The following is a 24,777-nucleotide window of genomic DNA, read 5'->3' on the forward strand; positions in this document are numbered from 1 at the left end:
TACCGTCATACTTATTGAAAGTCAACTTTTCTGTGACTGGATGATTGGAATCCGCGTCGTGGCTTGCGCCACTTGACGAACTCCCACGATCTTTGGGTGGTTCGGTCTTCGAGGCTAGGACTTGGGCAATAAATTCTTGATTACGAATCTCGCTTTGAGCGTCTCGCTCGGCGTCCCTTTCTGCTTTGCGTTCATTTCGTTCATCGCGCTCGCGTTCGAGAGCAAGTCAATTTTCTTCTTGTTTTGCGGCAAGTTTTGCGTTTCTTTCATCACGTTCACGTTCCTGAGCAAGGCGACTTGCTTCTTGTCTATCTATCATGGCCATCATCTGCTTGACCATTGCCTCCATAGGGTTTGGTGCACTTGGTGGCGTAGATGGCGAAGGGGGAGGGTTGAAGAAATCATCTCCGGGTGGGGACGAGTCTTCGTCGCCTCTCTCATGCTCGTCACCTGTATGCGAAGTATCTATTCCGCTTCGGGTGACGACCATGCACTATGATCTTGGGGTCTTAAGCTCGCGAGGAACTTGGGTTCTTGAGGGTCTTGAGGTTCTTGAGGTCCTTGATTCGTGAGAATCTTGGGTTCTTGAGGTTCTTGAGGGTCTTGGGTTCTTGGGGTTCTTGAGGTTTTCTTTCGCATGCAAATCGCATTGTAGAAGGATCTTCTCTTCACCTGAGTTTTACTCCTTTCTGCGGGCGCACCCCTTGGCGGCCTTGCGCTCACACCAAGGTTGCTTTTTCCCACCTCACGTCGATTGGCCGGCCGCTAAGTGCACGGTCCGCTCTCAATGAGTGAAAAGAGACACAAGAGGAGGCTGGACAAGCCTTTCTTTCTTGGGATTCCTGTCACTCTTCAACAAAACACGATTAGGAATCGCCACGCCCAAGTAAACTTGGGTTCGTGCGACCTCAACAAGCAAAAAAAATAATTCTTGTGGTTCTTGTGGTTCTTTCCTTTGGTAATGCAGAACACTTCCAAAGCTTTGATACCAATGTAAGGTGCAGTGAAATGAATGTTGTATTTTCTCAAGATTAGTGAACTTTATTGCTCAAGGTTCCTTTTAGTTCTTAGGGAAGGAGAGAGCCTTTTGTCTTATGGAGTGCTATGATCACGAACAAAGTGAGTGGATATTGTGCGTGCAAGTGAATGAGACTGAGAGAAGGAGAGAGAAGAGATACAACACCCGAGAGGTTGTAAAACCCTCCTCCGAAGGCCCCACTCTCGTCCGCAAGAGTGGTCTACTTTGATTGCACAAAGGCGTACAATGCGAATGCAATGGACTGATGCAATGGGACTATGCCGATGACGACTACGGTGATGACGAGGGCGACTTGATGGCTGAAATCTGAGGTCTTCTAATGCTGAATTTCGGGACTGTTTCGGTGGCTGAAAATGACTGTTTTGGCTGCGTTTTTATGGCTGAGAATGAAGGAACATCTGCAACCAATCTGGGGCTGATCTGCTACTGTGTCATAGGCTGAAAACACTGTGGTTCTGATGCGGTAAGGGGCTGAAACTGAAAACGACTGATAGGTCTTGCTGCTAGCCAAAAACGCTAGGCTGATCTACATCTGCAATCCAAAAACGCTGAAATGGCAACAGGTCCTAGCGTTAGTAACTTGTTGAGAAAACGCTGGCTATGACAGTTGGAAAACGCCAAGGATGGGAAGCTTTATGGCGATGCTACATGCTGTGGGAGGAAACGCCAGGGGTGGAAGATGCTAGCGATGGAAATCTGTTGGGAATGCCGTGAAGGTGGAGGTCCACAAACGCTGGGGGTGTTGGGGGGGGGGGGGGGGGGTTTACTGCTGAGAAGTTGCCTGTTGAGTGGGAAGCTCCCGCTGCCTCTTCTGCCAATTACTGCTAACTTGGGTTTGCTTATATATTAACTTAGCAAAATTGCCCTATCTACTTTTGTTGGAAAGTCACTTAAAAATAATAAGTGAAAATAACCAAAAATAGGAAAATAGGCTAAATGCACTGGAAAATTCCCTTGACTAAATTTGATGGATTTTGAAGGGAATACTGATAATCATGCTGTGTGCAACCGGAGGATATGCATCTATGCTAAGTGACTGGGCATGCACGGTCTACGAATAGACTCACAAAAGTGCCAGATCACTGCTAATCTAAACTGTCTGTACTAACTGAACCCTGCTGTGGTATAGCTTGTCCACGGACACATAGGGTTGGGATGTGTCACGTGACAGATGATGAGTTAGTTGATGCTTTTTCTAGCGAAGCTAACCTCGTTGCAGATTCGATCAATCACGAAGGATCGATCTTGGCTCTTGAGCCTAGGTCCAAAGAACCTTTATAGGAAGTACTATGTATTCGAATGATTCGTCAGCACACATTGTTCGAGTGTTTCATTCGTGATTGTTTCCTGTATTTTAGTCCGCGTCTATATGTGATCCCTTTTCCTAGGCATGACATATTGTACGATGAGCACGTTTCACTTATGAATGAGCACGGATGTATGCGGATTTCTCATGAAAAGCTGAAAAGTATGCATTCCAGGAAGTCACATTCCATGTCTCTTCCTTGGCACGACACAGTTGTAGCAATAGCACATGAAAGTATGAGCACCAAGCATGAGCATTTCCGTTGTGAATTGCCATAATTGATTGATTTGGATCAGAATGACAAGATTCGATCTCATTGTTTGCGTGTGTGTGGTGTACGGTTTGGCATTCCGTCTATTGGTTCATCTACATTGCATGCACAGTCTTTAGAAAAGACAAGATTTTTTCCACTCACTTTACATGGAATAGGTATTTTCATGATTTTGTGTTGGAAATGGTTTCAAGAATTTCAGCTCTGGAGATTCTTGAAGACGGCAGAAGTATGACTCTAGACGACGTTGAAGCATCGAAGGAGCCATAGAAGACTTTGTGTCGCTTTCGGCACGGCCCAAAGAAGCAAGCGTTGCAGACCTTTATGAAGTTTAAGTATCGCACGACCCACACATCAGAGTGGGCCGGCGAAGAGTCCCATCCAGGATTCCGGATGCTATTGGCGATCTCCCTCGACTCGATATAGTTCGGTACCAGTACCTCACTTTGAAAAGGAGGGGATTTCACGTGACACATCCAACCCTATGTGTCTGTGGACAAGCTACAGCACGACAAGGGTTCAATCAGTCCAGTCAGTCTAGATTTAGAAGTGTTCTGGTGCTTTTGTGAGTCTGTTTGCAAACCGTGCATGCCCAAGCACTTAGTATAGATGCATATCCTCTGGTTGCACACAGCATGATCATAAGCATTCCCATCAGAATCGATCAGAATCCTTCAAGGGAATTTTCCAGTGCATTTAACCTATTTTCCCTATTTTTGACATTTTTCACTATTAATTTAAGTGACTTTTGTTGGAAAGTAGATAGGGCAAATTGAGTAAGTTTGTATTTAAGCAAACCTAGGCTAGCACTAGTTGGCAGAAGAGGAAGGAGAACACAGGCCACAGGCAGCTGGTTCCCCCCCCTCTCTCTCAAGCAAGATCCCCCCTTGGTGGCGTTTTCCCTCCAAGCAAGACACCCCAGCCTCTAGCGTTTTCATCAGCATCGCCACAGTCTCCCTTTGCTGGCGTTTTTCATCCACAGCATCATCGCCACAGTCTCCTTTTGCTGGCGATTTTCAGCAGTACCCTCATCGCCGTAGTTCTCCCTTGGCTGTCGTTTTTCAGCAGGACATGATCGCCACTTCCCTGGCATTTTCAGTATCGCCTAGCCTCAGAATATCAGCGTTTTTGCCAACTTAAAAACAGCGTTTTTCAGCCAGCAGGAATCAGCCCTAAACCAGCGTTTTTGGTTTTCAGAAAATTTCAGCCATTGGCGTTTTTGGACAGCAGATAGAGTGCATCAAATTTCAGCCATAGCGTCGGTCTCGTCATCCCCGTCGTCGACATCGACATAGCCTAGACTTGCATCCGTCACATGCATCCGCTTTGTACCGGTTTGTGCAATTAATAGTAGACCACTCTCGCCATCAAGAGTGGGGGCTTCGGAGGAGGGTTTTACAACATCTCTGGTGTTGTATTTCTCTTCTCTCTCTATCTCTCAGTCTCATACACTTTCACGCACAGTGTCGATTCACTTGTTTGTGATCATTGCACTCTCTCATTAAGAACGGAAGGCTCTCCCTTCCATAAGAACAAAAAGGAACCTTGAGCACAGTACGGAGCACTCATCTTGAGAAAAGTACAACATTCATTCCGGTGCACCTTACACGCGGGGCCTAAATGACTTTCAACTGAGCCTAGACACCCTTTTACTGCTCGGATTCCAGTGCGATTGGCATGACCATCTCGTGGCAACCTGCCCTTCCCGACTATGGATGAAACTCTTGGTCGTCGGTTTTTTCTTTGGCCACACAATGTCCGGCCATTTGTGACTTCAAAAAGAGTCGTAAAAATTAAATAAAAATCAAGGGAAAGAAAGCAACAACTAAGGTTAGTGGTTGCCACAGCCTCGTGACATACCTCCCTGTTGACTTCACAAACGTCCTCGATTGCATGCCAAATATACGTGCCATAGATGACTTATTGTGATTAGCACTCTTTAATCATCACATGTATCCACAGGAAAGGTCATGAAACATAGATACAAATGACTTAATGAGACCATACTTTTGTCATTTCATCTACGATAGAAGTGAGCATAATACCTTCAGCATTTATAGAGCAGTGTCCACTTCTATTGCATTGAATCCGTATTCACATTTGATGTGCTAGCTCCATCATTACCCCTCTTTTGAGCACGTTGTGTTGGGGCATACTGTCACCTGACACATCCAACCCTATGTGTCCGTGGACAAGCTACAGCATGACCAGGGTTCAGTTCAGTCAAGTCAGTCTAGAATAGGAAGTGATCTGGCACTTTTGTGAGTCTGTTCGCAGACCGTGCATGTCCAGACACTTAGAGTAGATGCATATCCTCTGGTTGCACACATCATGATCGTAAGCATTCCCATCAGAATCCATCAGGGGAATTTTCCAGTGCATTTAGCCCATTTTTCCTATTTTTGACATTTTTCACTTATTATTTTTAAGTGACTTTTGTTGGAAAGTAGAAAGGGCATTTTTGCTAAGTTTGTATAAATAAAAACCTAGCGCTAGCACTTTCTGGCAGAAGAGGCAGTAGGAGCACCTTGCTCAACAGGCAACTTCTGAGCAGAACCCAAGAGGCCTAGCGTTTTTGGACCAGATCAGCAAGCGTTTTTGCATTTGCAGATCCTTGGCGACAGAAGACTCAACAAGAGACCTAGCGTTTTGCAGTTGTAGGCCATCCGGCGACAGCAGAGCCATTTTCAGCCCTAGTGTTTTTGATTTGCTGATCAGCCCCAACGTTTGCAGGTTTGCCGCGACGGACCATCAAGAACCATCAGCGTTTTCAGTTTTCAGCGCGTCGTCGCCGCATCGTCGCCATCGACATCGTCCCCGACATAGAGTCAGAATTCAGCAGATAAAGATTTGCAGATTTCAGCCCTTAGCCTTTTCAGATCTCAGCCCGTCTCGTCGTCGTCCTCATCGTCGGCAAGTCCAAGCATTGTAGAGATTTGTGCAATCTTAAGTAGACCGCTCTCGCCATAGAGAGTGGGGCCTTCGGAGGAGGGTTTTACAACGTCTCTCGTGTCGTATTTCTCTTCTCTCTCTCTCTCTCAGTCTCATACACTTGCACGCACAGTGTCCATTCACTTGTTTGTGATCATTGCACTCTCTCATTAAGAACGGAAGGCTCTACCTTCCATAAGAAGGAAAAGGAACCTTGAGCACAGTTCGGAGCACTCATCTTGAGCAAAGTTCAAACATTCATTTTGCTGCACCTTACACATACGTAGGCTGTAACCCAAAGGCCTCAAGGTAAAGCTGCAATACATTTGGTGCCTCCAAAAGTTTACACTCTTCCATCCACTTTGCATCCATAGGTGGATAGTTCTTCAACTTCACCAAATAGCGTCTTGCAACTTTTCCTTTAACTTTTCTTTCTTTTGGCGTGCGCTCGAGGAGACTCGATTGAATCTTCAGCTTTCTCTTCTCTTTCCGACTCCTGGGAAGCTTCAAGAGCCGCTTTTGCAAAGGACCTCTTTGCCGGTCTTTTCTTTGACCTACCCCCTTTCACGTTGCCCTAAAACCCACTGTCTTCTCCCCTCAACAAGGCAAGACCAGTGTTTGGCAACTTCCATAAGCTGAGTGAGGGTAGCCACTTTGTTCTTTGTACAGTAATCTCGAAGCCCTTTAGGCAACCCACAACAATAGTTCTCAATTTGCTTTGTCAGTGGCACAAACCTGTAGGAGGTTACTGAGAGCAACTCTTTACAAAACCTCCGATTGTACTCTTGTAGGCTCTTGCAAGTAGCCGCAGTGAGTTGGTGCCAATCCGTCATGACGTCGGCTTCATATTCATTTGACAGCCATGCAGATGCAAGCATTTGCTTGAACTATACCCTTGTGGCGGGTGCCTATCCTTGCATCAACAGTGTCGTCCACCATGTAAGCACATTACCTTTCAAGAAAGTGGTAGTTTTTCTTACCATAGAGGCCTATGTAAAATTCCCCCTTGCATAAGCTGTATCAAACTGTTGGAGGAAAGGAAGAGCCTTCGCCTTATCCTCAAAGCCACTGAAAGTAGCAAACTTCACAGTTGCACAACCCTTTTGTAGGCTTTTGGCTTTTCCAGTGCTCCCAAATTGTCATACGGAAGCGTCTGTAACATGGGCGCTGTAAGAGGGATCATCGGCGCCCCTTGGTTATTGACATCTTGCGTCATTGATGCCATATGTGGCTGCTGGTCGGAAAAACCAGCCATGCCAAAATTGCCATGTGGCACCCCAAACTGGCCTTGGTTGCACTGAAACCCTTGCTGCATGCCAACGTTCCATTCATGGGGTTCGGCATCATGCCTTGCATACCCCGAAACACTGTTCCTGGCATATATTGTTGGTTTCCAGGTTCAACCATGCTTTGAAACACCGATCCACCCCTGAAATATCTAGGATGTACCGTGGGTGGTGGGAAAACCTGTTGCATAGCTTGGAAATTGGTTCCTTGTCCATTTAATTCAACATGCGGACTCTGAAAGGTGGCTGGCTGAACTGGTAAAGCCTGTGGAAGAGGCGTCCTAACCACTTGTTCGTGGATAAAAGGAACTTGTCTTGGAGCCCCACGTGACTCCACAACATGTGAGTGCTCCTCGCCTTGTTGGAACGCACAAGGGACTTGGGCTTGAGCCTCAATAGGCTCTATTGCATGAGACGGTTGCCTTGTCTGTTGTGGCACTGGCGGCGCTTGCAGATATTTCATAAACCTAGGATTCTGCACCAACCGAGAGAACACATTCACACCAGCAACCAATTGTGTCTTTAATGCATCTTCGCCTAGTTGCGGAGTTATATACCCTTGACCTTGTGGAGCATTCAAATCAACTGAAGGTACAGAAAGGGGTGACCGTGAACTCTCGCCGACCTCGAACACTGAGGAATACCCTGTCTGTCCTATGAAGAGGAACCCTCTTCCTTGGCGTCATCTGTCCTGTCAGCCATAGTGTAATTCCAAGTTCCTATGCTCTGTGTCTTCGCCGCAAACCAACCAAGGCTCACTTTTTAAGGAAAAAAGTGATTCTGTCACAAACTGGTGACGTGGCATGGTGACACACACACACACACACACACACACACACACTCTCTCTCTTGCAGACCTGTGAAAAGGGGCAGTGACGTGGTAGAATCTCCGGATTTCAGGCTGAGTGCTGATGTGTCATGCTGTACGGAATTCCGTGATTTGCGGTGAGATTCGCAGCGGAAAAAGCGCTGACGAGCTTACGTGGCTGAGCTGTACGGAAAATGCTTTTTGGGGCTGCTGAAAATCCCACGCAAATTACTGAGAAGCTTTTGGAGGAGCATTGCTTTATTTTTTAATGCTTTAAGAAGCTTTTGATTTATAGCTTTTGGGGCTTTGCTTTTAGCATCCCTTGTAAACCTTTATAAGTGTGGCTTGGGCTCCCACTCTGCAGGCATCTGGACGTAGAGTCTGAGAGTGAGATCCTCTCTCACTCCCTTGTACTTTGTGCAACAGATTCAAAATATAAAAAGAAATACCGAAAGGAGCGCTAGTCTTTGGAGCCAATACCTTTTGGCACAGAACTCCGCCGGGCCGGTGTCGAATCAAGTTGTGGATTGTTTTGAAATGAATTCTTGTCGTGTTGCGGTAGATTCTTGACTTGGAGTGTCCAAGTTTGTTACCGTGGTATCAGAGTGCTGCCGATTTCTCTTCTACCGGGAAATCCGATTCTTTTTACGTGGCACTTATGGATTCAAACAAAGGGAAGTCGACTTCCTTTGCATCCAAAGATGCGGGAAGAGATCACGAAGAAGATTCACGCGAGGAGTATGGCCTGTCTCGGCCTACTCAGGCGGAGCATGAAGAAGTCGATGATGCGACAAAGTTGATGATGAATTTTGCAAAGGACCCTAAACTTGCAAAATTTTTCACTTAGACCTCCTTCGACAAGCTGCACTCACAGTGGCGGCAAACCATGGAGCCACCCCTCAAACCGGCGCTCAAACAACCTCCTACTCCGAGGATGTTTACAGAGCAAGAATTGGAAGAGGTGGTTGATGCACGGATTAGCTAGCTTTTTGACGCGCAGAACAAAGCCAAAAAGCACGACAAAAAGCAGAAGAAAGGAACTGACTTCCCGGGTTATTTGGGTCGTCAATCTACTTTTGCCTCGGCAAGAAAGCAGAAGAAGCGTGTGCGATTTGAAGGAATACCCAGTTCTTCTTCTTCTTCTTCTTCTTCTTACAGTTCTTCTAGCTCTTCTGACTCGAGCAAAGAAGACAGAAAAGGGAAAAAGCGAAGCAAAAAGCAACGCTTTGGAAAGGGCAAGAAAAAGGCAAAGAACTCTAAATCTCGGCCAGTTTTGGACAGTTCTACAGAGGACTCGTCTTCGTATAGTTCGGACTCCGACGATAGCAGATTTTATGCAAGGAAGAAGAATTTTTATAAAGCCAACCAATATGACTTTCTGGAAGATAAAAGCAAGAAAGTCCGAGAATTTAAAGAAGGTGGACAGTCAATTAAATTTGACACGTTTTCTGGATTTCAAGATGCTTTGAAGGCTTTGGCCTTCATACAACAGTTTGACATAGCTTTCTCTGGAGGACATTACTCAGAGCACTCGAAGATTCGGAGGGCTACCTCTTACTTCAAGGGAAATGCTCGATCTTGGTGGTCCACTCTTCTATTGAACAAGAAAGCGCCACTTAAATGGTTGAAATTTAAAAGGCTTTTTATTTCTTCATGGCTGACTGGGGAGTACGAGTGCGACATACGAACTGCTTGGAACCATCTTCGGATGACCAAGAAAGATACATATTGTGAGAGATTTTGGAGCTCTTTTCTACCGGTTTACCTTGGGATTTCCTATAGAGATCCGGGATCACTGCTTAGAACCATAGTTACATGGGACGGCGGGTCGGGGTCGGGGTCGGGAACAGGGACAGGGACGAGGACGGGACGACAAAAGTCAAGAAACGGGGACGGGGGTCGGAACGGCAAAAAAAAGAAGAAGATTTTTTTGGGCATTTTTTGACCTACACACATGCCACGCACATAGAGCATCAATTTGACCACAAATTTACACCAAAGAACATAAGTCATATAGACCCAAATGTGCTTATAAAACATCGAGAAATGAGGACCAAAGGGTGGCTTTTATAGCCATTAGGGTGCTTCAAAGTTCAAACATATGGCTAGCCACTAGAAATGATCAGTTTTTGAAATTTTTAAAAAAGTCCCCTCCCGTCCCCTGTAGTCCCCGGGACGTTTTGCTTGCGTTCCCACTTGGCAGCCCTTTTGCCGTCCGTCCCCACCCGTCCCCGCCCGTCCCCGTCTCGGAATCAGGCGTCCCCTGTCCCTAGGGTCCGTCCCCTCCGTCCCCTGTAACTATGCTTAGAACAAAAGTCAGATTCTATTCAAGAATTGATGAATCATGCGAAACGGGGTTTTGCCATTCATTCAGGCAATGACTTACCCCACAGATGAGATCATGACGCAGAGAACCGAACAGACTTCTAACAATGAAAGTAGAAAGAAGAAGAGCATCCCAGAAGAGAAAGAAAAGGATGCACGACCCCAATTCACTCTTCGAGAGAGGATCAACTACATCAAAGAGGGGAAGTGTTTTGGATGCGGGGAAACTGGGCACATCTCTGCGAAGTGCCCTAAAAAGGCACCGAATGAACAGGATGAAGAAAGGTCAAAGAGTTCGAAAGCAGTTGAGGAACGTGGCAGAAAAGGAGATGAAAGCAGAACTGGTACCACATTGCGTGGGGCCCGAACCGAATCAAATGAATGGAAGTACAAAAACTTTGCCGCTTTTAGGGCAAAGTGAAAGATCAAGAAGCCCTCTTTTTCTTGGATGAAGGAGCCAAGGCCAACTTCTTTTCACTTGGATTGGCGGCTCGATTCGGAATTACGCCCGACAGGCTGAGGCCATAGGCGGAGGTAGTTCTAGCGGCACCTGGACGGGATGTTGCCATTACACCGATCATTGGCAAACTTCGTTTGCAATGTCAGGGGTGTTTAGGGCACGAGGATTTCTACGTAATTCCCTTGGGAGATTGTGACGTCCTACTCGAAATCCATTGGTACCACAAGAACAACGCCGTGGTTGACTACCGGGCTGAGAAAGCGACTTTGACAAATGAAGGGCACAAAGATTGTACTTGATGAACTTTAGTTTCTTTACTCGATTTTCTGGAGAGGACTGAATGATGATTGAAGGTTGAATAGTTTTGACTTGAATAAAGAATGCCATGATTTTTCTCCACACTCATGCCGATTGCTTTTCAGAGGGCTTGCCAGGCGAGTTGCCACCAGCTCGTCTTGAGGATCATACCATTGATCTGATACTTGGAACCACAACACCGAACCGGCCACCTTACCGTGTGAGCCGAGTCCCGAGGTACACTTTTTTGGGACACATTGTCGCAGCAGTAGGAGTGCAGATGGACCCGGCCAAGATAGAGACTATCCGTGATTGGGCCGATTTGAAGAATGTCCATGAAGTTCGAAGCTTCTTGGGCTTATATTCTTACTACTGGCGATTCATCAGAAAGTTTGTAGAGGTTGCTTACCCCTTTGCATTTGTTAACATAGAAAGGAGTCCTTTTCTCGTGGGGACCCACAAAGGTGACTGCCTTTCAGAGATGGTTGGAGTTTATGCTACTTCTAGTCACAGAAGCAGCTATCGGAAAAGCAGATGCGGTGGGCAAACATCTTGTCACAATTTTACTTCCGGATTGTCCATGTGCAGGGACATAAGAAATTGGTAGCAAATACTTCGTCCCGGAAGCTATTGGTTTTGGCTATTTCCGCGATACATCATAGAAGCTTCGAGGATATGGTCGGTCAGTACGCCACAGATACAGATTGTGCAGATGTATTCAGTTGAATACAAAATGGAGAGATAGTAGCGGGGTATTCCATTAGGGATGGAATACCCCGCTACTATCTTGATGAAGAAAACGATGTTGTGCGTTACACAGCCGTTGAAGGAAAAGGTTATGACCGAATTCCATTGTCCACCTTTTACGGGTCACCGCAACATTGCTACCACCTTGAAAGGTGTGGAGAGATACTTTTGTTTGGCCGAGATTCAAGAAGGACATGGACGTTTTGTACGCAGTTGCTTGGTATGCCATAAGGTCAAGTTTTTACAGACATAAAGCACAGGGATTGTTACAGCCTTTACCATACCCACCCGCCCCTGGAAAAGTATTGCAATGGATTTCATTTTTGATCTCCCGGAAACACAGTGTGGGCACGATTGTTTATTGCCCAGATATTCAGAGTACATGGCATGCTTGAGACGATTGTCTCCGACAGAGACCCCAAATTCACGAGTTTGTTTTGGAAGGCTATTTGGGAGAACATTGGCATGCGGTTGCAGTTCTCGTCATCGTTTCACCCGCAGATTGACGGGCAATCAAAGATTGCTAATTGAATGGTACTGGATTTGTTGAAGTCTTCTTCTTTGAATCTGAAGACTTCATGGGAAAAGGATTTTTACCTTTGGTGGAATATGGCTACAGAAATATGATTAAGTATTTGATGGGGAAGGTGCCATTTGAGATTCTTGAATTTGCTACGAAGGTTTCATCCTTCCTTAGCACGAAAGATAAGATTTTTCTTTGAAGCCATCGAGTTCACGAGGAACTTGGACTTGGTCCAAAAGGCTTTGTAGAAATCTCAGAAAAAGCAGCAGATCGTGTAACAGATTTGGGACACTCCAAGTCAAGAATCTACCGCGACACCACAAGAAATCACTTTAAACAGTTCATAGTTCACAATTTATTCGACACTAGCCCCATTGAGTTCCGTGCCTAGAGATGTTGGCCCCAAAGACTTGCGCCCCTTTCGGTATTTCTTTTTGTATTGATCTGCAACTCAAAGTACAAGCGAGTAGTCGGGATTCACTTTTAGACTTTGCGTCCAGATGCTCTGAGAAGTGAGAGCCCAAACTACCAATATAAAGATTTGCAAGGGATGCTAAAAGCAGAGCCCAAAAGCTTCAAAATCAAAAGCTTAAGAATAAAGTAAAAGAACCCTCTCTCTCTCTCTCTCTCTCTCTCTCATCTTCTTGCGTAGCCAAAAGCAAAAGAGTACTCTCTCTCTCTCTCTCTCTCTCTCTCTCTCTCTCTCTCTCTCTCTCTCTCTCTCTCTCTTTCTCTCTCTCAAATTGCGTAGGCCAAAAGCAAAAACTGCCTACTATAAATTCCGCCGCAAAACGCGGGCGTCCGTACAGCCTGCCACGTGCTAGTCCAGCCCGCTTTTTTCGGCAGCCAGCCACATCAGCATTTGCCATACTTTTTCCAGGAGTCCATTGCCAAGGGGAAATGTATTGGGCAACCACGTCACCAGTTTGTGACATACCCCCCTCTTGAAAGCATTGTAATCGCCCTCGATTACGCCTGCAAAACAGACAGAAGCCATAAACTGTCTTACTAGACACTGACTGTTAGTACCGACGCATTAGAAACACACATCAAGCACATGTACCAATCAACAGTCACATTACACGACATCAGAGGATATCACTGGACATCACATGACAAATCACATTCAAAATTCATTCAGATCTTAGACTATGATTTACCGGCAATGCAATTAGCAATCGCATCTAGATCCACTCAGGACCTCATAGATGCCCGATTGACTAATCCCTATTGTAACCAGATATATCGAGATCATTCAGATCAAAATGTTGGAGTCATTTCGTCTATCAGTTCTTGCACTTAAACAAGTCAAGAACAAGTTAGTATCATATTCGGGAATTCCATTTCATAAAGTCATTACAACAGAATACTGTCAGCTCTTAGTATCCCTGAAGCTCAAAGAGACATCAATGACTCTAGTATTCAAAATTCGTGGCATCTGTTGACAAAAGAGCGGAGTGACTCCCCTCTTGTGCATACCCACTGCACCAGATTTCTGGCCAAGCTGAATTCGGGGTTCCAATTGGAATAGACTATGCTAAACCAAAAGCTTCAAGGTAAAGATTCACAATCCAAGGAGTATCTGCCAGGTCCTCCTCCATTCACTTCTCATCCAATGTGGAGTAGGTGTTGAATTGAACCAAGAACCGTCTTATTGCTTTACCTTTTATCTTTCTATCTTTCTGTGCCAATTTCTGTTTAGGAACGAGTATCTGCTCGTTTTCTTCCACTTCAGGTTGCTGTTCAGGCTCCCCATCATCGAGCACATCGCCTTCAAAAGGCTTCAAGAGACTCACATAAAAACATTGTGAATCCTCCAAGTAGCGGGTAGCTTCATTCTAAAGGAGACATCATTTATCTTTTCGAGGATCTGGAAAGGTTCGTAATATTGCATACGAAGCTTTGGGAAAAAAAAGCTTCTCCTTTCGCTTTTTTTTCTTTCTCAGGCGTGCCTTCTTAAAACGTAAGAGCAGCCAATCGTTCTCCTTCCATTTCAAATCGTGATGATAACGTTCTGTTGCCTTTTTCTGAGATTTCTCCAAAGCCTTCCAGACCAAGTCCAAGTCCCTCGTGAACTGGTCGTATCTTTCGTACTAAGGAAGGGTGGAACCTTCATAGCAAATTCAATAATTTCAAATGGCACCTTCCCCATCAAAGAGTTAATCGTGTTTCTGTAGGCATATTCCACCAAAGGTAAAAACCTTTCCCATGTAGTCTTCTAATCCGAGATGTAAGACTTCAATAAATCCAATACCACTGAATTAGCAATGTCTGATTGCCCGTCAGTCTGCGGGTGGAATGATGACGAGAATTGCAACCGCATGCCAATGTTCTCCCAAATAGCCGTCCCAAACAAACTCGTGAACCTGGGATCCCTGTTGGAGACAATCGTCTCAGGCATGCCATGTAATTTGAAGATCTGGGCAATAAACACTTGTGCCCACATTGTGTTTTCGGGAGATAAAAAATGAAATCCATTGCAATACTTTTCCAGGGGCGGGTGGTATGGGTAAAGGCTATAACAATCCTTGTGCTTTATGCTTGTCAAAACTTGACTTTCTGGCATACCAAGCAATTGCGTACAAAATCGTCCATGCCCTTCTTGAGTCTCGGCCAAACAAAAGTATGTCTCCACACCATTCAAGGTGGTAACAATGCCGTGGTGACCCGTAAAAGGTGGACAATGGCCTTCGGTTAAAACCTTTTCCCTCAACGGCTGTGTAACGCACAACATCGTTTTCTTTATCAAGTAGCCATTCCGAATGAGGGGTGCAACGGAAGTGAATGTTGAAAATTTTGCTCAAGATGAGTGCTCCTGTGCTCAAGGGTTCCTTTTACTTACGGAAGGGAGAGCCTTCCGTTCCTTTAGTGAGAGAGTGCAATAGACACAAACAAAGTGATGAACACTATGAATGAAGGTGCATGAGACTAAGAGATAGAGAGAGAAGAATACGACACTAGAATGTTGTCAAGCCCTCCTCCGAAGGCCCCACTCTCTATGGCAAGAGCGGTCTACTATTAATTGCACAAATCTCTACAATGCTTTGGACTTGCCGACGATGTTGACGACTACGAGACGGGCTGAAATCTGAAAACGCTAATGGCTGAAATATGCAAATCTTTATCTATTGAATTCTGACTCTATGTCGATGACGATGTCGATGGCGACGATGCAATGACGACGCACTGAAAACGCAGATGCTGAAATCTGCGTTTTCTGGGCTGAAACTGCAAACTGCGCTAGATCTGACTGTGCGGAGAGGATCTGCTGCGGGATGGTGAGATCTGCGAGGTTTGGGACTTCTACTGCGATGTCTGACTGCTGAAAACTGAAAACGTTGGAGCTTACTGAGGTTCTGTCGTGATGAATCTGCAAAACATTGAGATTGATCTGCAAACCAAAAACGCTAGGACTGGTTCTTTCCTGTTGGAGAAATCTGCTAACGCTAGGGCTGATCTGTTGTGTTGTTGTGGAGTCTGCTAATGCTAGGGCTGATTTTCTATCTTGTTGTCGCTGGGGCTGATCTGCAATGCAAACGCCATGGCTGATTTGTCATGCGAAAACGCTAGGCTTTCGAATGGGCTGAAATGCTAGGTCTGTTGCGAGAAGGTGGTCTTGCTGAGAAGGTGCCTGTTGAATGCGAAGTTCCTGCTGCCTCTTCTGCCAGATTGTGCTAGCGCTAGGGTTTCTTATATATATGCATGGTAAATTTGCCCTACCTAGCTCCCAACAAAATTCAACAAAATTCACTTAAAAATAATAAGTGAAAATTGGCTAAATTAGGGAAAATAGGTCTATGCACTGTAAAAATGCTCCTGATGGGTTCTGATGGAAATCTGATGGTCATGCTGTGTGCAACCAGAGGATATGCATCTACTCTTAAGTGTCTGGGCATGCACGGTCTGCGAACAGACTCACAAAGTGCCAGAACACTTTCTAAGCTAACTGAACTGAACCCATGTCATGAAGTAGCTTGTCCACGTACACATAAGGTTAGATGTGCACGTGACACCGAATGGAATATTCCACAACTATCTCCCCATTCTGTATTCAAGTGAATACATCTGGAAAAAATCTGTATCTGTGGCGTACTGACCGACCATATCCTCGAAGCTTCTATGGTGTATCGCGGAAATAGCCAGAACCAACGGCTTCCGAGACAGTATCTGCCACCCATTTCTTCTGTCCCTGCACATGGACAATCCGGAAGTAAAACTGTAACCAGATGTTTACCCACCGCATCTACTTTTCCGATAGTCGCTTCTGTGACAAGAAGTAGCGTAAACTCCAACCATCTGTGAAAATTGTAAAGCTCCGAGTAGGTAATGTTGCCATTGAGTAAGAGCATGGATAACCGCCAAAAGCTCTTTCTCACATATCTGTATCGTCATTTCCGGCCTTGAAAACAATCGGCTCGCATAGGCAATGACATGGCCTTCATGCATTAGACCGCATCCGGACTACGATCCTCAAGACGAGCTGGTCGCAACTCGCCTGGCAGGCCCTCTGAAAAGCAATCGGCATGAGTGTGGAGAAAATCTTGGCGTTCTCTTTTTTTTCGAGGTCAAAACATATTCAACCTTCAATCATCATTCAGTCCTTTCCAGAAAGTAAAGAAACTGAATTTCATCAAGAACAATGTCCGTGCCCTTCATTTGTCAAAGTCTCTTTCTCGGCCCGGTAGTCAACCTCGGCATTGTTCTTGTGGTACCAAGGGTTTTTTAGTAGGACGTCACAACCTCCCAAGGGAATTACGTAGAAATCCTCGTACCCTAAACACCCCTGACATTGCAAACGAAGTTTGCCAATGATCGGTGTAATGGCAACATCCCGTCCGGGTGCCGGTAGAACTACCTCCGCCTGTGGCCTCAGCCTGTCGGGCGTAATTCCAAATCGAGCCGCCGAAAGAAGCTGGCCTTGGCTCCTTCATCAAAGAAAAAGAGGGCTTCTTGATCTTTCACTTTGCCCTAAAAGTGGCAAGGTTTTGTACTTTCATTCATTAATTCGGTTCGGGTCCCATGCAATGTGGTACCAGTTTTGCGTTCATCTGCCTTTTCTGCCATGTTTCTCAGCTGCTTTCAAACTCTCTGACCTTTCTTCATCTTGTTCATTCGGTGCCTTTTTAGGGCACTTCGCGGAGATATGCCCAATTTCCCCGCATCCAAAGCACTTCCCCTCTTTGATATAGCTGACCCTCTCTCGAAGAGTGAGCTAGGGTCGTGCATCCTTTTCTTTCTGTTCTGGGTTACTCTTCTTCTTTCTACTTTCATTGTTAGAAGTCTGTTCGGTTCTCTGCGTCATGATCTCATCTATGGGGTAAGTCAAATTGCTTGAGTGAATGGCAAAACCCCGTTTCGCATGAAGTGAATTCGTGTCGTGCCGCGGTAGATTCTTGACTTGGAGTGTCCAAGTTTGTTACAGATTCTGTCGCGGGCAACGGGACCATGAAACCGGCCCGTAAGGCGGTAGACTTTAGCTTTCACCCGATTCTTTACTTGAAGAACTTTACTTGACTTTACGACACAAAGGAACTTCACGAATAGACTTGTGATTGGAATTAACACTTTAAACAAACCACGGCCTTGTAGCTAGAGTGCTATCAAGCAGACAGCGACACCCTGTAGTCCCCAAAGACTTGCGCTCCTTTCGGTATTTCTTTATTGTTATAAAACTTGAGATAAAACTTGCAAATTCCTACGAGCTGTCCCACTTTTACCGGGCTGAAAATGGCCTACTCTAGCCCGATTTTGGCAGCATAACCACAGGAGGAGGCTTCACAGATAAAATCCCTATGCTAAAGGTGACTTCCCCGGTGCATACGAGCACTTTGCCAACCTGGCGAGAATCTGCAGCACATTGAATTCTCTGTTTTCTGCCTTGAAAATGCACCAGATCACTTGTAAAGTGATCCCAACGCTTCCCCAAAGCTCCTCGGGGTATTAGGGATCAATTAGGGTCGAAACCCTAAACGTGAAAAAATACACAGCAGGCTGTAATTCACTGTTTCGGGCTCTGCTTCGCGTGCCAATCGCATCCGTAGCGAGCCGTCGAGCTCCTGCACTTGTAGGGCTACTTGCCCTTTGAATCGGACAAGATTTCTCGCGTGAAATCTCTCCGAATCCACCTGTACCTGCGGGGGATTAGCAATTAGCTAATCCAATACTTGTTCAAGGGGCTCTTGCCTTGGGCAATCAGGCATGAACCCACACAACTGTACATACAGATGAAAAGCCCTCAAGCGGGGCATCATGTTTCTGTATTCAAAAGGAGAGAGAGATGCACGAGAGCGGAATCATCATGTTACATAGAGAGAGAGAGAGAGAGAGAGAGAGAGAGAGAGAGAGAGAGATGCACCGCTGAACCAACCAACTGGGCATGAATGAATTGATGTTTTACAATGGGGACAAGGTGGTGCTTATATACTAGCTTGGGGCCCCTTAAGTACCCCTCAAGATTTAACAAATAAGTAAAATAAATACCTAAAGCCAAAATAAATATTGGGATCACATTGGGCTATTCAATTGAGATGCTAAAACTCTTAACACACTCTGTGCAGCTCATAGTGGACATATGTAGGAAGACCAAGTCGATGTAGAAGCTACCATGGACACCCCAACAGTTGTAGACTCCACTGGATACACCTCGGTTGTGCTTTCACAGATTTAGAGTGATGTGGCTCAGCTGTAACAGTTTTACAGTTTTAACTTATGGTCTTCGGGCCTTCCTTGGGGATACACTCATTTTGAGCATCTCGAGGGGCATTTCAGTAATAGAAGTCAGGACTGTTTTCCTTGCGAAAAAAAAAGGAGAGAGAGAGAGAGAGAGAGAGAGAGAGAGAGAGAGAGAGAAGAGAGAGAGAGAGTCAGTGTGTGCACCAGCAGCTCCGCATCATCAAAGTCGAGGGCCGTCAGAGCGACTGCAGTTGCTAGTCTTTTCCATGACATCCAACCCATCTAAAAGTCATGGAATGGCCCAGCTTGGCATGGTGGACTTTAGCTGTTTAATGCGTCTTAAATTTTAATTAGGTTGATTGTATCTCCTTATTCGAATAAGAAGTCTTAATGTCCCTTTTTTTAAAACTTTTTTCAGTGCCCTTGCTTGAGCATTTCCAGGATTGATCTCTAAGGGGGGCCTCTGGTAAGTTGACTTTTGTAACATCTGTCATTCTCCATTTTTAGTGCGCTCAATAAACTCAACTTCTTGTGCAGGTAAACCTTCAGTTTAGCTTATGCCAAAGCTATGTTTATAGATTCCAAAATCTCGACAATCTTACAATTCTTCTGCTTCCGGAAGACATTCAAAATAAAGCTCCAATATTTTATATTTACCAGTCAAAGATGCTGCTAATTGTAATCAAGCTTCATGTTTGGATCCTGCAATATCAGAAATCTATGTAATTTTATATATCCTTGTAGTAAGCTTGAAGGGTACTTGATTGATGCTTGTGAAGTGTAATTAGAAACTATGCATTTTCCTAGTGTAGCTGTGTTTGTACTTGGTGCTTTTGCTAAGTCGAGTTCTGTCATGTCAACCGGTCTCTATTTCGAGCATGGTTCAATGTATTTCTTGTGCAGGTAAAACTTTTAGTTTAGCTATAAACCAAAGCTATGTTTTTAGATGAAGCACCTCTTCTACTTCTGCAAGACAGTGACATGTAGCCCTACTATACTTTGCCAACATATCTAATGCACATAGCCTTTGTGATAGCCACATGCCCTCTTTTGTGCGTATAATCTCAATGCCCAAAGGGTATTACAGCTTTCCCATGTCCTTTATTTCAAATCCTCGTTTTAGGAGGCACTCAACTAGTTAATGTCTGCCGCAACATCAGAAAGTCGTGTAAATCGTGTACATGATTATAGCCTGCTGTCAGGGTGTATGATTGATGCTTTGGAAGTGTAATTTGTATTTATGGATTGTCTTGTATAGTTGTTTGTGTTTTTGCTAATACTATTGATGTAATTTCTAGCTAGATAAGCAATACCACAGCTTGCACAAAGTCTCGGAACTCGTGGCAAACAAGCTTTTCCTCTCAAACTCCTCATCTAGGATGACGTTTTGAAAAGTGAGAAAGGAAAAACAAATAGTTAAGATAGGTAATCCTAAATTGCTGTTTTCATTGACCTCGAGTGTTTGATGTTGGATGCGAGCTCAACTTACAGTCCTTTGCATGAATGAGTACTCGTGCAAAAGAAGGGCAGAGTTTCTAGCCAAAGCATTGATGCATACAAGTGTATCACTAAGGTCTTTCCACTTGACTATAATAAAAGCCATCGTTTGAACTCTTACCAAGTGAAAAACAAGTCGGGTCAGGGAACATCAACTTCTGTTACGTTAAGCTCTATTTCTTTCTTTTGTTAAAGAACTCTCACTTTATCTGAGTTGCCCCCCCCCCCCCCCCCCCCCCCCCCCCCCCTTTCCGGGCACACATGTGGGCACACATTGTTGTCGTTGTGGGTGCACACCCACCGATTTGATAAACAACTTCTACATCTCAGATCTTGGAAAAAGGATGTGTACACAGTTTGAATTGTTCTTTGATGGAATCAGATGAAAATTGTGGTGTGCATGATGGGCAAACACACAATGTGATGAACAACCCATCAATGTAATGAGCATGCCCTCAGACAAGGAAACAATAGTTAGGTAAATAGTATGGTGTAGGATACTCCCAATTCTTGTGAAACATATACCATCCTATAGATACCAGAAAGTTCATATGCAACCTCCTTTCGAAATCGGATTTAGGTGCAACTCAACATCTAGCAAATGTCATGAGTGACGTTGACATTGGGATCAGGACTAAAGAGAAGCCTTAGATGATGTAGGGGCGAAATATTGTCAAAAATGTTCTAGTGTGTTATAGAGCAATATCACAACGTGTGTGCATGTGCATATGAAAAGTAACTAAGGTGAAAAATCACAATGGCCTGCAGAAGAGGATGAGAGAGTGTGTATGTGACCCACTTCTCAAGGCCCCTCATAGGAGAACAAATGTCAACTCTCTCTCACAGTGGCCTCCATATACAAAAGACAATGCTTAGTTAATACCTCTTTAACAAGAAACAAGGAGATTTAATTTTTGTCTCATCATTAACACATGACATAGTACTATTCTACAAGCTTCAACTGATGGTTCACAATTACTCCCACTAGTTCACCACTTTACTACGGCCTTGAGACACTTTGCTTTCCACACCTATGGGTGATTGAAGGCATCATCAAGAAGAGTGCCCTTGAATCGTTGCACTTAAAAAAAAAAAAAAAGAGAATACAAGAACTTTGAAACACACGCACACACCCTATGTACAATGGCCTTAGAGGTAGGGAGAGAGGTATCCATCCCATCACCACACGCACACACCCGCATATGGGAACAATCCCTAAAGCACTCTTCAAAAAGTGCCCTTGTAATCATCGCACTTTTTGAAGAGAGCTTTTCCAAGCAATACTAGAAAGTGAGCCGAGAATATGCTCAAGGTAGGGCCACAAAAAGAGCACAAGCTTTACTTGGTCTTCCAAGGAACGAGTCTAGAACAAATCTTTTTGTCGAAAAATTGAAATGCTATTGAGCTTCAAAGGTAGGACCAAGAAGGAAAGTGCAACACTTTTTTTTTTTGGTTGCTATGATGAGGTGGAGTAAAACATTCTTACCTTATTATAAGGAGGAGACAAATAGCTATAGTAGAAAATGATGTAGGTATCATACCAAGAGTTAGCTAGCATAATGATAGAGCATGTATACTTTTGAGAAACAAAGAAGGCACCAAGAAAATCTTGGGTGTGTGCCCATGATAAGGGGTAGGGAATGCCATAATGGCGATACTCTTGTCTACGAGATGAGACTGGCTTACAAATAAAGGTATAAATGACACAACTCGAAGAGGGGATTCTTGGTTGAGGGATGGTGACTATGCATTAGCTTGCCAAGACAAGGGAAGTACAAAACTTTCATCTTAGAATGTGTGTGCATGTGTGTCCAATGGACCGATGCATGATTATTGGGGACGGACCATATAGTATCAAGCAAGACTTTCATCTTAGAATGTGTGTGCATGTGTGTCCATGGACCGATTCATAATTATTGGGGACAGACCATATACTATCAAAAGCAAGAGCCTAACCATTGGCATTATCATGGCCATTCGAATGTATTGTGTAGGGATATGGGGCAACTACAACAAGGTGTTGCTTCTGGTCATTCATCAATGATGTGGTATTACTTGAGTGTACAAGGGTGTTTTGATCCTCATCCTCGCCTGATTCATCTAGGATGAGGGCTTACTACAATGTTAAATGGCAAGAGTTTTGACATATGCATACACCCAAGTTAAACATAGGTGTCCCTTACTCCATAAGACCTACAAAATGAAAACTTCAAAACTTTAGGATTTGTGAAGAGTTGTAATTAATGGTATCATGGCCTCGACAGTAATTGCCACGGGATCTCCGATGATCCAAGGCGGTGGCATTTGTGATTGGGAACAACTTGCTCGAGTTTTGAGGTGGGCTAGCTTGCTTTTAAGGAGTAAAATGCCCATAGTGGGATAATGCCATGTTTCAAGCCTACCCTATCCACCCTCGCCCTATGCGTCTTGCTACATGTGTGCCTAGTGGATCCCCCCACCTAGGCTGCATTGAATACTAGAGAGCCCCTTTCCCTTTGTGAAGCAAGGGAATGATTTGTCAAAAGGAAAAGAGAAGCAAAGCATGGGTGTGTGAGTGGTGGTCCACTAGTCTCCTCGCCTTATCCAGTTTGTGTTTCATGGTTGGCAACAAGGAGATTGCGTGCTCATCAAGTAAACCTCAATCATTCCACTACTTCTTCATGTTAAAAAGATGAAGGATAATTCATAAGCACTTTCCTCCAAGAATTGCCCCAAAAAAAAAGCTGGGAATAATTAATAAGCACTTTCCTTAATGTTTACCTTTTTTATTTGCACTATCAATGTTTAATCCCCCCCCCCCCCCCCCCCCCCCCCAACAACAACACACACAAAACCACCACCACCACCAAAAAAGGAGAAAAAAAACCCCAAAAAGACCCTTTTTCAATCTTGCCACAAAATTCTAGGCGCTTCTACAGTGTCAATTTTTGTTATTATTATAAAGTTGCCAAAGAAGGGAACTTGAATCAAACATTCTAGCTAGGAACTTAGAAAAGTTGCCAAAGAAGGGAACTTCAATAAAACATTCTAGCTAGGACCTTAGAAAAGAGATGGATAAGGAAAGAAAAGAAGCCCATGAAGTCAAGAGGACGCTCCCTTTAGCTTTTTGTGTTCAATGAGTGACCCAAAAGTGCACAATTATATAATCCCAAGTAGTGGGAGCCATGCAAGCAAACACAAAGTTGGAAAAAGTGAGGTTCACTATCAAATTGTGTCCCACAATTGTTCCATGTCTCCATTGCTTTGTGTCCTCCTCCTCACAACAATTCCTAAAGTGGGAGCTTCAAGTGAATATCCTCAAGCTTCATGCCTTTAGCTTTGGATCATTAGCTTTGGATCATCATCTTCGTGTCCCTCTCCCATGTTACTTCTCTCCACTAGATTGAACACTTCACCTAGTGCAACTTAAGTGTGATAGAAAGTACCTTCAAACATATCAAGACTTGAGGGTGTGTCGAGTTTGTAGATCTAAATTAAATCTTGTCAGGAACATGGTACCTTCAAGGACATCAAGACGTGGAGGGGATGTTCACGATTTTCAAGAAAAAACCTTATCCAAGGCCTCATTTGCAGTTATCGACCCCACTGGCAGAGTGCCAGTGGTTAGCTTGGAGGCTAGGAGTGCGTGAGGTCACCTCGAGGAGGTGAGGCCGGGTGGTATGGGACGCCCAATTTTACAAGTGCACGCCTATATCCTCGAACGTTGGCCCCAGCACGTGGGAGCTGTTGAATGGTGGCTATGGTCGGGTGGTTCGTTCGACGCGTATCTGTAGGCGATCTGTGTAGCCGGGAGATCCTATCTCCTCGTTCGTTTCAGATGCCAAAAGCAAAGCCCCAAAAGCTTCCAAATCAACAAAAATTTTGCAAATTAACTATAATTGTAGCTATATTTATACTATTTTCTTGTAATATCTAAGAATTTTTTTTCCTTTTCACTCTCCTCTCAACCAACTGTCTTGAACTTCTAATCGGTTCAAGGCTAAGCTTAAAGAAACTTTTCTCGAACACTGGTTCACACAATTTGCGGCTTAAATGTCCAAATTTTGCATGAAGCATCGTACCTCAAGGACATCAATACTTAGGGCGTGTTTACACATAAGAATTTGTAGCTGAGAATGTCTCAATTTTACCTTGTGGGTATAGTCGGCCCAATTGTATGGGACACACGTGTTCAGCCCTTTGCCTTTACCATTCTAAATGGGAAAAAAAAAGAATCATGTGTACATTAAAGATACGACAATGATTAGTACAGTAAGCCTCTTCTAGTATGAAGTGAGCACTTAGCAATTCCTTTTTTTTTCTTCCAAACTCATGATGTATTAAAAAAACAAAAAAAGTTACAATCCTAGCCATGCTCTCACCCAGCCATGGCATCTACCAACAACCAAATCTCAAAGCACAAGGTACATTGGCTTATGAAGGCCCGCAGTGTTAGGATTTGAAGGGCAAACTATTCTTTCAAAAGATGGGTTGTAGAAAAATGCACCCTTCCCTAGGGTAAAGGAGCCAGTTGTAACACATGTGTCTTTTAAAAGTCATGCACGCCTCCAATTTAGAGACAAAAATTTAGAATATGCTAGGAATTTTGTTTATGTGTCAACTTGTGATTTGTTGA

The 24,777-nt window shown here is 44.4% G+C and overlaps 1 protein-coding gene across 3 annotated transcripts in view; it reads left to right on the forward strand.

The window, feature by feature from the left end:
- LOC147435791 (uncharacterized) overlaps positions 1 to 19,471 on the forward strand; it is a 41,059-nt gene extending 21,588 nt beyond the window's left edge. Inside the window, exons 2-4 of one of the 3 annotated variants that reach the window (XR_015185113.1) lie at positions 18,873 to 18,979; positions 19,084 to 19,131; positions 19,203 to 19,471. Coding sequence is in view for 1 of the 3 variants with exons in the window: in XM_086488731.1 (XP_086344857.1) it covers positions 19,084 to 19,096 (13 nt within the window). In the remaining 2 variants the exon portion in view is untranslated. The remainder of the gene's footprint in view (positions 1 to 18,872; positions 18,980 to 19,083; positions 19,132 to 19,202) is intronic. The other 2 variants (XR_015185114.1, XM_086488731.1) reach the window with 2 other exon arrangements.
- Positions 19,472 to 24,777: the final 5,306 nt, after the last annotated feature.

This window comes from Adiantum capillus-veneris, chromosome 18 (assembly GCF_014529385.1).
Source record: "Adiantum capillus-veneris isolate H3 chromosome 18, ASM1452938v2, whole genome shotgun sequence".
In the NCBI taxonomy this organism is placed as follows: domain Eukaryota; kingdom Viridiplantae; phylum Streptophyta; class Polypodiopsida; order Polypodiales; family Pteridaceae; genus Adiantum; species Adiantum capillus-veneris.